The sequence below is a fragment of the Anser cygnoides genome, chromosome 5 (assembly GCF_040182565.1).
Source record: "Anser cygnoides isolate HZ-2024a breed goose chromosome 5, Taihu_goose_T2T_genome, whole genome shotgun sequence".
In the NCBI taxonomy this organism is placed as follows: domain Eukaryota; kingdom Metazoa; phylum Chordata; class Aves; order Anseriformes; family Anatidae; genus Anser; species Anser cygnoides.
In genome coordinates, this window is record NC_089877.1 from 21,901,235 (window position 1) to 21,918,042 (window position 16,808).

Below are 16,808 nucleotides of genomic sequence, written 5' to 3' on the forward strand. Positions count from 1 at the left end.
ATAAACCACTTGGACTATGGTCTGAACAAGAACAGTCTTAATAAAGAAGGCTATTGTTTGCCATCTTCTATAAACATGTAAAATTTGAGCCCTGTACTCTGTCCACCCCACTTGTATTAGTCAAAGCAAACATACAAAAAACTCCTCTAGTTAAAAATATTATTTATAGAAGAGAGATTAGAAAAATATTTATCAACCAAAACCTTGGACTTTGAAAAATATCTTTTATTTAGCATATTCTAACCAGATGTAGAACCTATGCCACAAACTGGACTATATCAATAGTCCAGAATTAAAAGGAGAAGTTTCTATAAAACTGTCAATTTTGTATTTTGGAGCTGCATTTATTAAGGAACATAATGACTAAAAAATGATCAGTATTACAGCTGCTTTTTTCCTCTAATCTCAAGAAAAGATTAGAAACTGTAAAGCCATATGTAAATCAAAACCCTTTCCAAGGCCCTAGGGGCCTTCATTTCTCCTGAGTAATGAGCTCCATTCCCTCATCTCTTAAAACAGTGTTTATTAACATTAATAAAATTTACGATCAGATGCATTAAACCATCTTGCTCAGTCATTTCCTAGGCAGCCTCTTAAATGGGTACTTCAGAGGAGCATTATTTAACACCAGTATTAACATTGTTTTTATTTCAGGAAAATATTATATTTAATTATTTACACAACTACCAATAGGAATGCCTTACTTCAAAAAATCTGCCTGTTTGCACATTGTAATATTGTAAAATTCTGTAAATACTGTAAAATACCATTAAAAAAAAAAAAGCTGTAAAACTCTTTGGGCTGTATTTCCAACACCTTCTTGTATTTATATTTAAGCCAGCACAATTCTGCATTTTTTGACTCTTTCAAATAAGCTAAATTAATTTGTAAGGTTGTTCCTACTCTGAATTTTACCAACTGTTAGAGAACATTAGGATTCACTGTATATTAACAGGGGCTTATACTGGTCCTTTCCATATTTCCTCTCTTTATCAGTTGTGGAATAAAACTCACAGGTTAGGTTCAGCTAGACAGAATTCAGGCTGCACAGAACTAGTTTTTCTTTCCTTCTTATCTACCTTTGGGTAAGTCCTAAAAGAGAAAAACGTCCTTCAAAATATTAACTCTGAAGTTCTTATTTGAAAAGTTATTTAAGTATATCCATCATGGATAGAAGTATATCCATCATGGCAGGTTGCCTCACTGGTTCCTATTCTATTTCCTCCAAGCCACGAAACCTTGCGTACCTCTTCCTGCAGCACCTGATTCTGTATGGCACTGCTGAGATAGCCAAAAGCACACTTACTGCCTGCCCAGCTAATTACTTGGGTTCCTAAGCAAGCCAGTACAGCCTGTGCTGCATACTTCCACATTTTGGTAGCCACTTTACAAGTATTATCCCTGTTGATTACGTTGAAGCTAGCTTGTGCCCATTTGTGCTTGTCACAGCTACAGTGTAAACAGAGCCCCGGCAGGACTGCTGCCCGCCCGGACGACTGGCTACGTGCTCTGTGAACCAAGGGAGCAGTGAATACCAACAAGATGTGATTGTCTTAGTGCGCACGAAAGAAACCTTGGCAGGTCACTTCCATGGAGCTCCTCGGTTAACATTGGCAGCCAGAGCCACTCTTGACCATTATGCAGAAGACAGCTGACTTACGGAACAAGCCAAACATTTTGTGAAATGGTAGGTTCGTGGACTACAGAAAAGCATACCATTTGCTCTACTGGTTCGGATCACATTTCCTTCTAGCCCAGTATCCTGTGTCTGCAGCAGTTCCAGACATTTTCTGCTAGCTGAGCTGTAAGACGCGGGTGTACCTACATGACCCTTCCACGTATCTACCTGCACCCTCAGCTGCTGCCAATGAGCAGCATAAGGGTTTTCTTTTCCAGAGGTTATCATTCTTCCTATCTTTCCTTAGTTTTTACATTTGTTTTTGAGCCCAACTACACTTTCCACCTCTAAGTGTCCTGAGGTAGTAAATTCCAAAATAGAAGTCTTTGCTTTGTGTGAAAAATTTACTTCTATTAACTACAAACCTGATAACTTTCAGGCCTTCTAGGAGAAAAATAAACTTTCATACCCTGTTCATATTCCCCAAGAACTGAAAAGTATGAAAATGTTTCTGCAAGGAAGTGTTATTTGTATGGGCAAAGGTTTCTAGGTTTGCTCGGGCAGCTTCACTAACCCCATATGCCTGAAAATCCCTAATAGATATGCTACTTGTATCGTGAGGCAATTAGTCCCACAATGTAGTCCTAGTTGGGGAAGGATACAAGGGAAACACACAATAAATAAATAAATAAATAAATAATGGAGTTAGATGACAGCAGATACAATTTTTTCCTACTTTATCTTGTATTTATTTATTTCAGTCAAATAAAGCCACTACTATTATACCTGATGAAAAGCTTGAATGAATACCAGCAGGTTAAAAACTGCAGAGAGCAGTTTCTGTGAACCTATACAAGCATTAGAATAGAAACTTAGTATTAATATTGTGCCCCTGCTATTGCTAACTATTAATTTTACCAAATATTATTTATGCTTTACTTGAGGGTAATTAAGAATTGTGATAGGATATATTGTCTTTTTTATTACCATATAAGTCTATCTGGCAACATTTTCTTCTCCAATGAAAAATAATCCAACCTTCATGAGTCAGTCCTCCCCTTTTTTGGAGGGATGTTTTTTGTAGCAGGTATAATCAGATCCATATGGGACATTTTCTGTTTCTAAGTATCTGAATCATCCCCTTCTTTATGTCCTGAAATCACTATGCTCATGCCATAAAATAATGACTGCACCCTAATTCACCACTCCGGGCGTTCTGACAAGCGTGAATTTCCTTCAGACTTGCCAGAGAAGGTTTACGAACAACAGCAAAGCAGAAACTGAATCTGAAGCACCAGGTATGTATACATCAGGAGGAGGGGGTGCGGAAGGTGGGCTTGGGCATATCTAAGTATTGATTTCAGGACCACCCACTCTTGTGTAGCAAAAGCACATATAAAACTCACCAGGGAGTAGAAAGATATGTACTTTCTCTTTAAACTTGGGAGATCTGAAATGAAGGACATCTTTAGGGGACTTGTGACTTCCTCCGTAACACAGGTCACAGAATCTGACTGCACTGATCTAGATGTCTCGTTCTGTAAATGCTTTTAATCCTAACAGAAGCATTTTATCTTAATCTTAGGAGTTTCAGTGAATGAAGAATCCTCTAAATGCTGAGGTATTTTCTGTTAACCACTAATTATCCCCACTATTAAAAATGTGCATCTTCTTTCACTTTTAAAAATTGGGCCAGCAGTGTTCTTCTAATTAAACTAATTCAGTAACAATGTGTTCAAAGGAAAAGGTACTTTAGCTAAATGAATCCAGACTTACAAACCATTTACATGTGTGTGGATTCAACATTCCATTAGAGAGGGGAAAAAAAAAAGCATGATGCATGCATAATTGTTTCAGGCAAAATGTATGACTGTTTAGAAACATATTGCAGAACAACCACTCAACCAAATAAAAGTCCATGTCCTCAGCTTTAAAGCAGTATTGACCTAGCCTGACAAGTTTTGGAAAACATTGTGCAAGTCTCTGTATGTAAGAAGGGAAACGCCCAAGCTTTTCATTAGAGAATTCATTGCATGTAAAAACTGGGTTTTAAATAGGATGTGAACCTTAAATTCAGGAGTGAACAGACCATGGACTTCGGACCAGATGCCCCTCTGTAAATGTTTCCATTCCTTTATGAAAAATATTTCAATCAGGAGATAACATTGTTTGCCACTAACATAGTATTTCTGAAAGCTGGCCTTATACTGGTACTTCCTTTAATTTGGTTCAGTGAGAACAGATATCAACTGAAGATAGGGAAGACATTCTCTTACAAAATTAGTACCAAATATCTAGAAGTCAAGTAAGCCATCCTTAAAATTGTCATCCTAGCAGTTTTAAATGTGCAACAGGGACAAGCTGCTTCAAATACAGATGAAATTCTCAAAAATGCTGAATTTAGTTACTGTACCTCTTTCGTCTCCTCAGAAAAAGCTTGCAGAATATCAGTCTGCCTGGTGTAGTTTCCATTGGCGTCTTGTAGCCCCTGAAGAATACGCTCTCTCAGAACCAGAACAGAAACACGTAGCTGGTGCCAGAGTAGTTGCACTGTATGGATATCGACTATCACGTTGACAGAATAAGAGAGAAGCTTCAAGGAAAACTCAGTCTCTAGTAGAGCATGAATTTGTTCAACGTGATCAGATATATCTTCACAAATATCCTGTAATGGAAAAATAAAGTAGGTATTTAGCTACAGGCATGGTCCTTCCATGGATCAGCTCTACTTGTCAACCACTTTTTATACCACCCAGTAAATGATAGCATATACATACATAACACCAATAATAATTAAGAATATACAATATAATTTTGATTCATTTCAAATTTGCTTCCCATCAAAACAATCCTATCAAACAATTACAATAAAAGTTTGTGTTTCTAATGATACTCATCATTTTGTACAGCACGAGAGTAACAAGATATTCAGTAAAGCTGATTCCTTCTAAGTTAATAATACAGTACAGTAATTTTTATCAGCTCAGATTTGACATCTTCAGTCTGAAAGTGAAGCCAAATTATTGAATGTGCAGTTGTGTGTACGTAAATTAAACTAAAATCAAATTTCAAGTTAATATTAAGAAATAAATTTAATGCAACAGATTGCAGATTATTAGCCCCACAGAAACTATTATGTTTGAGTAATATCAGCATTTTAATGTCAACATTTAACTCATTTTAATAAAGCCCTGACAGCTGCATCAAGTCTCTTGCAGGAGTAGCTCCCAGAAATGCCAGAGGAGAGCCCAAAAACATTGGAGTGTCAATGAGCAGAGTTTTAGGGGTGCTTTGAGAAGGAGCCAGTATCTCCCTCCTCAGTCACGACCAACTGGTCATGACAACCAGCTGCTGTATTTTGACAACCAGCTGCTGTATTTGCAAGTACAAAGCACACAGCCTCACCTGGCAATGCTCAGGGCTGCGAGTGCTCACAGCTTCAAATAGTCACACGCCACCAGGTAGGCGAATTGACTTGACAGTTACCAGATCAGTGCACTAAACCTATTCTACAGGCACACAGACACAGCTAAAACTCTCAGTAAAATCTTTTCCAAACTTTCTAAAAGATTATTATACATTTATTGAACCACAATAACATTACGGGAAAATACAGCTCTATTACTATGTTGTTTCAAATATTTTAAAGAACATTGTAAGCAAATTAGTTTGACTGAATTTGCATTCAGTTCCCTAGTGCTGTTCACGTCTTTTCCTTCTGGCCATAAAACAGTTTAATTTCCAGTTTCAGTGACAGGACACTGTGCAATAACTGTAAGTTTATAAATTAGACTCGATTTATATAAATGTATTTCATATATCTTCAGCTGGACTACTCATGTGGTTACACCAACCTGCAAAAATAAGTTGTCATTATTTTCTAGCTTCTCAAGCTCACAGCCATGTGCTGAATTCAACTTCCACAAGGATTCTCAAAGAGTTTTAACATGGAGTTCCTCTAACAAGGAGCAAGTATCTCCTGACAACTGTCAGATAACGTACAAAAATATTGACTAATGAATCTAGGTAATACTGTGAATCAAAAGAGTTCAGAGCCATACTTCAAACAAGCTTTCCCTAGAGTTACTGTTACTGTAGCTACAACAGCATCTCAAGTTTCTGAAGCAGACAAACTTTCCACAGCAACAGAAAATTTTTGTCCCAAAATGGAAATGCCAACACCACTGAAGGTGTGAAAGAAGCATAAATTTAAAGGACATATTTGTTAATTTTTACACAGCTTGTTATAAATCGCACATTTGCCTCAACAATCAAACTTCAAAGTACTTTACAGCCCACTAAGAGCATTACAGCAGCCAAATCCTTTATGTACTAACAAGGTAATTAACCTCTCATGACAGGTTCAGTAACACGGAGAGAACCTAAGGCTGGACTAGTCGATATCCAAGTAGAGGTCACGTACTCTGGCAGAAGTCTATAATGCAGAGCATGATCTTAAAATGTAAGATTACCATCTCAGTCGCAGTGAAACAAAGTACCAGCTCTTTAAAGGATTTAGGAAGCTATTCTCTGAGTGGCTGAATAAGCCAGGAAGGAAATGGAGTCCCTGCACACCTTTTCTAAACCCTGAGCTCCATTTTGCAACTTTTCCCTTCTGGCCCTAGAATTAGCCCAGTAGTGAACTTCTGTCACTGTAGCCTTGTCTTTGCTTTCATGGGAGAATATAAAGGACATTTTCCTTTCCTGACAAATACATTGACATGATGTGCTTTCTACCTCATGTGTTTTTTTTTTTTTTCTTTTCTTTCTATTAGATGAAAAACTGATCGAACAAGTCAGGAAGTTTGATTTAATTTGCAGCCAGGCCAGGCATCAACTTAAAGGGATTTAACTCCCCTATTAATAGCTCCAGATACTCAATGTCCAGAAGTCCTGGACAAATATCTACAATGCACGCACAAGTCAAATATGTCCGGGTCACATTGCCCATTATGTATATGTTGTGTAGTCCACCTGCACACACACTCCAAATATGAAGATTAGCAAGAACTGCCTGGATTGACCGTGCGCTTACAGACAGGTAGCATCAATGCGACAGTCCTACTGAACACACACTAACCCCTTGTGTGACAGCTACTGCTAGATCTGCAGCCCCTGCACACATGGTACTTGGCCAGTCTATTGGGTATTTCTGGAATAGAATCACAGGAGCCATAATTTCCTGTTCCCACATCACACAGCATTGTTTTCGTGGGTGACTCTTCAGTTTCAGATGAGTCTGTGGCCATTTTCACATGAACTGGATTTCATTTCACCGGAGGCCGGGTTCTTGGATAAAATGGATGAAAACCAGGTCTGGAACTCCATCTTGCACAAGGTTTGGAAAATTAGTCCCCTGTTGCTATCCCCCTTTCCTTGTTTTGTAACTGTCATATAATGACGGAAGGTGAAGGCTGAACAAAGGACAGAGGAATAGTTATATAAGGCTCACGTCAGCCCTTTGTCAATAGAAAATGATCATGAAGAATGATGACTTCTGCCATATATATTACTGCTGCTTAGTCCTTAGCAGAAGAGTATTACTAAGTCTGCAGCCTTTTTACATGCCTTTTCTTTATACTTGCCTGGCAAAAAATAGCATCTTGAGAGGAAACAATCTCAAATCTAGTTGGTAATACCTAGTACACTTTCTTATTACTGTATGTGGTATTTGGATATTTACATATAATTCCGCAAAATAAAATCTAGCACAGCTATGAATTTAATATTTTTCTTTAATAGTGAATGCAGTTTAAATACTGCATGGAAATGTCACCAGCAATTCTGCTACGAGTAGAAGTAAGTCATTTGCTTTCAAGAGAATTCAAGGTCAGTGTCTTTCCTGTTAAAACTGCAGGAGGAAAGATATTTCCAGACTTTATTCAAGTCTTGTCTTCAACAGTGGCACTTTTGAAAAGTAGAGATGCTCATGGCAAGAATTTTTTTAAGATGAGTAAGAAGCCAGTGCAACTTACTAAAACTGTGGGAGAGAAACAATGCTTCAGAGAAATTCTGACTGTGATAAGGAAAAATCTTGCAAAAGATGGTAAACTTGAAAAGAAAAATGAGAACTTATTAGAAGTCCTTTGTCTCAAGCAACTGGTATACAACTATTACAGACCACACTACTCGTTCATTGCCTAGGGACATCCTTTTCAGGTGCTGTTAGTTCAGTTTTGCAGTGATGGTGTTCTGCTACAGTTTTTTGCACAGTGAAAGGTGCTTCATCCCCTCCACACCTTACACCCAGTCAGCTGCAGAAGTCTGTATCAGACTGAACACAATGGTGGCCTCATCCTGCCACGGACACTCACCTGTACATAAGCGATAGTGTACTTGTTATAAATCCCTGACTGAGGCCCAAAATTAAGACCTGGTACAATATGGCCTCATTTTCCTCATTCTTTCAAACTCTTTGTAGCTGATTTAGCATTTAAAAAAAGCCGAACATTGTCATGTGTCTTTATTACACTTTATATATTTAAACGAAGAAGAACAGTATCATAAGATGGTACTGAAATGCTGTAAAGATTGCCAGTGGCTATTACCAGAAGCAGTAGATAGATAAAATAAACCATATACTTCTAAGTAAAAAAGTTTTATCTGCTAGCATCTATCTCTAAATACACATAGCTCTACATCAAGTGCAATGATACATAGCCTACAAATAAAAGCATAGAAATTCTTATCTATTTTATCAATAGTTTTATTTTAAGAGCTGTTATAGCCTGAATTTTAGAAAGCACCATTTCCAAATGGACTTTTTGCAATCATTGATCTCAAACATCCACTATGCATTTTTACACTACATCTGAGTGGTGTTACAGTAAAAGTTTTGTCATCCTTCATGAACTATCCTGTAGCATGGACTGTGGAATTTCTTATGCTACAGGGGCTGTATCCATTTGGCTGCCAACTGCCCACTTCACTCAGTCTTCCAGACAGCTGATCCTGGAACTTGCAGCTGCTGAATCCATCAGCTAGCTCATAGCTCTCCACGTCAACTAAAATAGCCTCAACTGCAAACATTGCAGTAGACAAAGAAAAAGTGCATAAACAAACCCTCCAGAGTCGATGAAAGCTAAGCTTTGATGTTAACTGGAAAAAAAAAAATCTCTGCTCTGCTCTTCAAGAAATTCTGTTACACCGTACATGAAACTACAGAAAGATGAAAGATTACAAATATGTTGCTTCAGAGTTAATATCAGCAACAGAGAAGCTATGCACACAATTTCTTTCCTTTGATCTCACAGTAAAACCTCAGTAGAAAAAACAGATTGCCATTCAGTCTTACAACTACTGTACATGCAAAACAAAAACTACAATTTAAGAAAATGTCTATTCACTTAGTCTTTCCTTTTAAGTGCATTTTAATTCCTCAGAAGACAAAGTTTCTAATCAGAATGTACAAATGTTTTTCTTCAGAAAAAAAATGAATCTGCCAAAGAATTTAGATTTTTTTTTTAACATACTTGCAAATTATGAATTAAACTCACTCTGCATGGTTTTATATGCATATATAAAGAACACAAAAGAGTTTTCATGGCTAAACAAATAAAAATTTATAGCTTCAGTAAGTTATTTTTCCTTTAAAATATACCTTTTTCACAACGAGAAAGTTTTTTTCATGTCTACCTGCTTGTACCTCCAAGCAGTTTTCTGATAAGGATAAAATTGTTTTCTTCTAATTTTCTTTATTATTGAAACCTTAAGAGCAAACACTATTTGGACTGTTTTGCAGATGTTTTTAAGTATATGATTAAATCAAAGGAAATAGCCATGCATGACAAATCCAGAGTTTGACCAAGCAAAAACAACTGCCACAGAAAGCTCTAGACTCACTGCAAGTTCTAAGTCAGATAGTTGAAGTGCTTAAGCATGGTAGCTGGTGTTATTGCAGCATTCAGGGGCTAGGGGAAATGAATACAATTTACTGGGTGAAGAACGCAAAGTGCAACAGTAAAACAGCTACTAGGAGTCTCCAAGATCACTGACCCTGCCTTCCACTTAAACTGGCAGCTTGGAAACATAGTGGTCCTCAAAGTAAGTTTCTTCACTCTCATAATTTATCTGCTACTGAAAGTAACTTTCTCTGGTGTGCCATTCTTTTCTCAACATTATTCTCTTTCCCATTTGTCTTTTACTTTAGTTTACTGTCACAATAAGTGAGAGACAATTTCATCATTTCAAAATTCCAGTAAGTAGTACTCCTGCCTGCCTTGACACACTTGATCCATTTTCTGTTGTGCAAACTTTACTATTACAAAATGCTCAAAAAAGTTTTCAGAATAACTATCCAGTCCAGTGACCTCTAAGCAGGCACATTTGTACTGTAGTCTGTCATCTCTGGATTCAATTGAGTTACATTCTCATATCCCCATGTTTCAAAATAATGTGAAATAGATGTCATATCAATGGTTCTTTGACAGAGCTGCTGAAATAGTAATGGTTTGCCGGGATTGTAACAGACATGGAGCTGTCCTGTAATAATTCATTAGTAACTTATGCATTGTATATTATTAGGATGTTTATTGTGCAAGCATATCAGTCTGCTATCGGTGTGCAAGGAAAATGACCGGAAGAAGGGAAGAAGATATGGTATCACTCACTAAACACTTCAGGCTGCTAAGTAACGATGCCTGAAATGTTAATTGTGAAGCTCCTGTCTCAGGATTCCAGCAGCTTGCACTTGTGTTGCCATATGGGCCACTGCTGGGGCCAAGGGTTCGAACATACCGTGAAGAAGCAAAAGGATTCTTTTGTCCAGGAGGGCAGTTGCTGCTGGAAGATATTCCAGCTAACTTCCAGGACCAGCTGCAGTGCTTAAAAACCTAGGCTAGCCTGTACCTTTACTGCAGGAGGGATTGGCTGCAGAGGAGATAGACTGCTTTCAAACATTTATTCCCCTATTAAGCTTTGGTTTAAAAAGACTTTTTGGTCACAGCATTCACCACAGGCCAGATTCTTAAATATAAGGCATTGCTCAGTCCACCCATCAAGCTTCAGATAGCTGATGCACAAAAATACAGCCATAAGGCCTGGGACATGATGGAACTAGAGAACCATATCCAAGTTTACAGCAGTAAAATTAGAGACCTCTGAGAACTTCTGCAAGAGTAGCATGTAATAAATCTGGGCTAGACGTTTCCAGGATATTCCTGACATTTGTAAAATTGATGCATGAATTTCATTTGTGTAAGAGACCGAATGTATTAACTGAATATGACAAAAAATTTGATGTGGAAGGTGATGTGACATCTGCAACCCAATAATGCTTTTACATTCTTGAATTTCCACTGTTTCCACTGTGTAATGTCCCTAAAGTTATGGCCGGCAAACCATTTGAAACCTTCAGAACACGAAATATTTGTGCGCACCCCATAATCAGCCAAGACCAAAATAATCAGAGACTCTACCCATTGAAGTTATCACTGTAGAATATATCTTTGATGACTAACATACAACTTATCTTACTTCAAGCAAGTAGAGCATACTGATTTTTAGTGACTAAACTTTCTCTTTTTAATAGTGTGTACAAACGTTTAGAAGGTTAGGATAAAAGGTGGTTAGTTGTGCTTATTGAAATCTGGTTTTGTACTGCATGCTGCAAGACAGTCTGGCACAGCTACTCTAGAGCAGTTTTTCCTGCAAGAAGACAGATAGTAGCTACTTTGGGGAAGGGGAAAAAAAAGGAAAAAAAATCAGCCTTTATGAAAATCTAGTCAAGCGATTGGTAGTAGAGGCAAGTTTTGAAAAACAGTAAGCGTTTTCCAAATGCCTACTCATCAGAATTTGGTAATAATACATATGCATTTTTATTTTGCACTGATCAACTGATCATTTAAGATGACAAATAAATGAGAAAAAAATGATGAGGTAGCTTTATACTAAGTGCACTTGTCATATATATTCATATCTACTGAAAAGGGAAAGTGAAGACTTTTTAATACATCCTTCAAATACCTTATAGACCTCTTCACACAACACTGTACTTTTTCTGCAATAGTGGAAATATGCAGAGCATGTCTTGCAACTCTCATACATGACTACCTTTACTTTTTTTTGTTCGTTCGTTTTGTTTTAACTCTCTTTGCTGAGCATTTCCTTGCATTCTTCAAGCCATATATGCTAAATGAAAGTTAAAAAAAAAATTCAAACAGGTTCAAATTACCATGAAAATTGCACATGAAAATCGAAGATGCAAATCGAAGGGCATCTTACTCATGGTAGCCATATACACTGTGTTGTAGCTACAACAGCCTCATAGTAGCCTGGCTGAGGCCAGGCAGTTATTGGTTGTTTTTTTTCCTGTTGTTTCATAGAATACATACAAAACTTGAACGTGATAAATAATCATGTCAGCTGCACGAAGAAGCAGAGAGAAGACCACTCCTATTATTTGGTCAGGACTTCCATAATTTGATCTGCAGATAACTGTAAATAACTAGCAGAATTCAAAGTTAATGCAGTAACAGTTCAGTAATTTTCCAGCGAAATGGTTATCCTTTTGAAAACACCGAGTTTTCAAAGCTTTATGCAGCTAGCCTGTTACTCTGACAACTCAGCTTTAAATATATCCTGTTCTTATTCTCTCCTCATTTTTAATTTGAATATTTGGAATTACCCTCAACATGGAACAAGCCAACTTATAGAAGTATTCAAGGTTTCTGCAGGGCCCTAAAATGTTTGTTGTTTAAGTTCTATTTGCTGATAAGCAAATCTCTTTCTGTTGTTCATATAAGAAAATAAATAAGTGCCATTCTCTTAAAATATTTACAGTTTTCAGTTTATAGACTTTTTCAGAAAGATTCCTGTTCTTCCTAAACTTAATTAGGGCCTTCTGTGGAGATGAGCTGCTCCTAAAGAGAAATTCCCATTTGAGACAAAAGAGAAACATCTCTTGGTGAAATACAGAAATTTCATTCTTGAAATAATTAAGTTTCAAATAACAAAGTATAATCCCACAAATAGCACAAAATGTTTCAGGCACCAACAAACTACTGAAATGTAAGACACATCAAAATAAATGAAAGGATCTGCAAGTTCACACAGGAAAAATAAACCAGTCCTTCTGTACAGACATGCAGAACACAAGCGAAAAATTTTAATCAAAACATTTTGACTTCCTCAAGCCAAAGAATGCTAACCTCGTTCACTCTGACTAAGGCTCAGTGGCTCCAAGAGCATTTGAGAAAGGACGGTAAGACTTTTCATTCTCTTGTCAAACACTTAATATGGTGACTGCTCTCTTTTCTGGAACAAGTCAAAAGTGAAGAGCTGCCAAGTTTTCTATAATGAAAATTGATAGCATGGCAGGAAGTTTGCAAGATAAGGGCTATCTCAGTGCAACTAAACCTCCAAGAGTTTCTGTAACGTGTTTTTGAATTTGAAGTACTTTTCCAACAGTCATTGTTGAGGACAGCAAAAAGGACACAACTCTTGTCTTTGGGCAGATTTTACTTTATTAATACTGTTGCTCCCTTTTAGGTTGTTCATTGAGAGCCAACATTTAATCTATGAACCCTTATGGGGATCACAGATTTTTTTTTACTGTTTCAGAAACATGGAAAGATTGTATAATCTTACAGACTGTACTGCAGGCTGCTCGCATGAAAATGACCTTCCTGCCCTCTCTTCAGAATGACAAGCGTTCAAGTCAGCTGGAAAGCTCTTGCAGATCCTCCAATGAGTTAGTGACAAGTACAAAGCACTCCAAGTGTGTGGATGCACTTTCAGTAGTCTGAAACAGCTACCACCTACCCAGTGAACCAGGAGGACTGTTTCACCCTGAGTATCACTCACTCTCTTACAATAATCAAGGTTAGAATAGATATGTGTGTGTGTGTGTATATATATATACACACACACACACACATATATATCAGTGCTACTTTTTTTTTTTTTTTTTTAAGTAAAATAAAATAAAAATAAATAAAAAATGTGTTTGCTACATCCAGGAAGAACATTTTGAAAGACTAGAACAAAGCACAAGTTATTATTTTACAAACCTGAAGTCTTAAGTGAATGAAGAAATAAAAGAGCAAGTTTTAGGAAAAAAAGACAAAAGGAGAGCAGACTGAATCTTAAAGACATCTAAAATGTACAGTTTACTAATATTTTTATTCTGATTTGACTTAAAGTGCACAGAGAATTTTTTGATGTACCTCGAAAAATGTTCTAACAGGCAACTCAAACCCTGTACTATGGTTACTAATTAGAAAACACATTAGGAATCATCACTCGTTAGTGTGCAATTGGTACAATATAGGTCATGTACACACAGAGAATGTACTTGTGTTTCTTGGCCTCAAATGTAATAAAGATAAAAACTAAATAAAAACCTTAATCTAAGTCTACAGAGGGAAAAATATGGTAGGTTTTTACAGGTGTTTTTGAGAAGGAGTATAGCGGAGATTAAACTGGAAACCTGGAGTTATGGGATAGGTATGATTGTAACACGTGTGAACTATCCGAACTACTTTAATTGGTTTTAGGCAAGTATTGAAATGCTTACTGTAGACTTTGCATATAAAAACAATTAACATACATTATCTGGTAGTTTTTACTATCTGATTTAGTTGATCAATTCCGAATCTCATTGGCATCCCACAGGTGGCTTGTGGTTAGTAAAGATTTGTATTTAAAGGTTTGTGTGTGCTTCTTTTCAAACAAAAAAAGCCATAAAAATCTTGAAGTTTTGATTACATGTAAATAGCAGGATATTGTATAAATATCAAATGATCAAAACTCATTTTATACCATATCTGCAATACTTTAACAAAAATATTTCTAACATAATCCAATAAAAATAGACACAATGAAGCATGTATTTCCAATTAAATCAATCTAAAACTCAATATCATTAATAATGGATGTTTGTTTGGGCTATTTATAAGATTCAGAGTGCTAGAGGTTAGTATTTTAATACTGTATCAAGAACTAAATATTTTATTTAAAAATCAGACAAAATATTGCTTCTAGAAGTACTTAAATTTAGAAACAGGTTACAAGACTGTAGAGTCTGTGCTATGCTCATACATAGCCTACTCCAATGCAGTAATTCCAAGAAGTCAGTTTGTGCTCTATATAATAGATAATTCTCTTAAAAGTAGATAAAAATAGGTAATTTAAAAGTAGATAAAAATGGCTAATTCTCCTAAAATTCTCTTACAATAGATAATTCTCTTAAAATTCTCTTAAATAGATAATTCTCTTAGAAGTGCCAGTTTTAGCTTTACAAGAAAACTTCCCAGTGTAAAGCACTGGCAGGCCTAATGGCTGTTAAGATGTTCATGCTGCTTGAGAAAGTACACTTGTGCATTACAGAGTAGGACTGAAGTACCTTGAAAGAAGCACTAAATGAACAGTACTTTTTAAATATTTATTCGTTTATACGTATACACAGTACGTATAAGCAAATGTTTTTATTCCATGTCACCACCCAGAATAGGATCCCTGATTTATAAAGCACTTCACAGTCAGTGTCATTCACATCTCTAAGCAAGTCAGCATGACCTGTGTTTGCGGTTGAGACAAATTGTTATGCTGGGGAAGAAAAGAACAGTTATCTACCAGCAGCCTTGCACTTCTTTATAGGCCATTTCATTTTGATCTCTAGTTATACAAAGGTAAGTTACAAACTGTCTTTGCCTAGACTGTAGCTTTCAGTGATGAGTGTAACTCTTACCTCCGAGCAGGAGCAATGAGAAAAAGAAAGGCTGTTTACATGTCTGGACCTGTAAACTATCCCTTTGAAATTCAGTAGCTGAACTTGTCTGTGTGGAAGTTAATGAACCTAAGTGACTTCAAGCTTCAAATGCATTATTTTTTATTCACTTGTACATATTTACATTTCCTGCAAAAATAGTCTTAATCAATTTAGCCTTATTGAATCCTGAATTTACACCATGCCAAATCTTCTCTCTCTCAGATAATAAGATTCACAAACAATGGCATAGGACCCTTAGATTATGGCAGCCTGAAGTATATACAGAGAAGAAATAAACCAAGAAGCACGTGGAATTAATTCTGATGAGAAGGAAGTCCTACTGTAAATGTCTCTCTACACTTGTGCTTTGTTAATTTACAAAAATAGAACATTTAAAGTTTGCACTCTGAAATGAAATGAAACAAGAAAATCAGAATGTAATAAATTCAAACTTATTTTATTGACTTGGGTAATTAATTACTTTTATTTCTCTAGATTACCCTTAATTTCAAATAAATTAATATACGGGATATAACAATTATCCATCCAGCTGAATTAGAAAAATAGATATCAATCATCTTATACTAAATTCTAGTTTATGTTCAAGTCCTATTCTTGTTAAAATTACGAGGAACTTTGCCTCCAGCTATCAGTCAACTTCCCATTTTCTGAAATCAGAAGGATTGAAATGGAAAGGTTATGGCAAAACCCAGACAAAGTATGACGACTTTGAAACCTTTAGAGTTAGGCCTTCTACCCACTGTTCTAGTAAGTGTAAGAATATCGTAGTGAAAGGGATATCACTTCTGGGACATCCTTCCCATTTAGCAAATATGATTGTGCAAACATCAGCTGAGGCCATCTACCAAACAAGCTCATACTGATAATTAAAACACATCTGCAGCTTTAGGGTAACACTGATGCAGATAGCCAAGCACTACGAGAGTGGTCTATGTTCCTCTTTGAGATCACCATTCATTTAAGAATGAAATTTCCATAATTTGTCCGATATCCAGAAGTCATCATTAACAACAGCCATGCCCTCACCAACAAGAAACATTAGTTTAACAAGAAACATTAGTTTATTATTCTTCAGTGCAGGAAGGACCTAATAAATAAATGATTGTATTTATTTTTAGATAACCTGAGATTTAGAGAAGGAAAAAAAAAAATCTGGACTTCACACCTACATCACTGTTATTTTGCTATTTTAGTTTCCCAAACATAAACAACATTTTGAAAAACACATTTTTATACATACATATACAGGAGAAGTGTGTATGGAGCACATTCCAAGACGTTGATAACACAATGTCATCAAAACAAGTTTGGAGACAACTTGTCAGCGTAGTGGGACTCTTAAAATTCTAACACTGCCTATAATTCAAAATCTTGCCCTCCAAAAATATATTAACCAAACACTAATGTTTTAAGTAGGACACAATGACCACTCTTACCCATTACTATAAACTAACTTCCAGC

At 36.4% G+C, this 16,808-nt stretch overlaps 1 protein-coding gene across 11 annotated transcripts in view; it reads right to left on the minus strand.

Annotated features, from left to right (window-relative positions):
- The window catches only part of AKAP6 (A-kinase anchoring protein 6), a 283,028-nt gene that overhangs the window by 186,955 nt on the left and 79,265 nt on the right, over positions 1-16,808 (minus strand). For all 11 annotated transcript variants that reach the window (XM_066998060.1, XM_066998067.1, XM_048058598.2 and 8 more), the window contains one exon: positions 4,032-4,283. In XM_066998060.1, the coding sequence (XP_066854161.1) occupies positions 4,032-4,283 (252 nt within the window). The remainder of the gene's footprint in view (positions 1-4,031; positions 4,284-16,808) is intronic.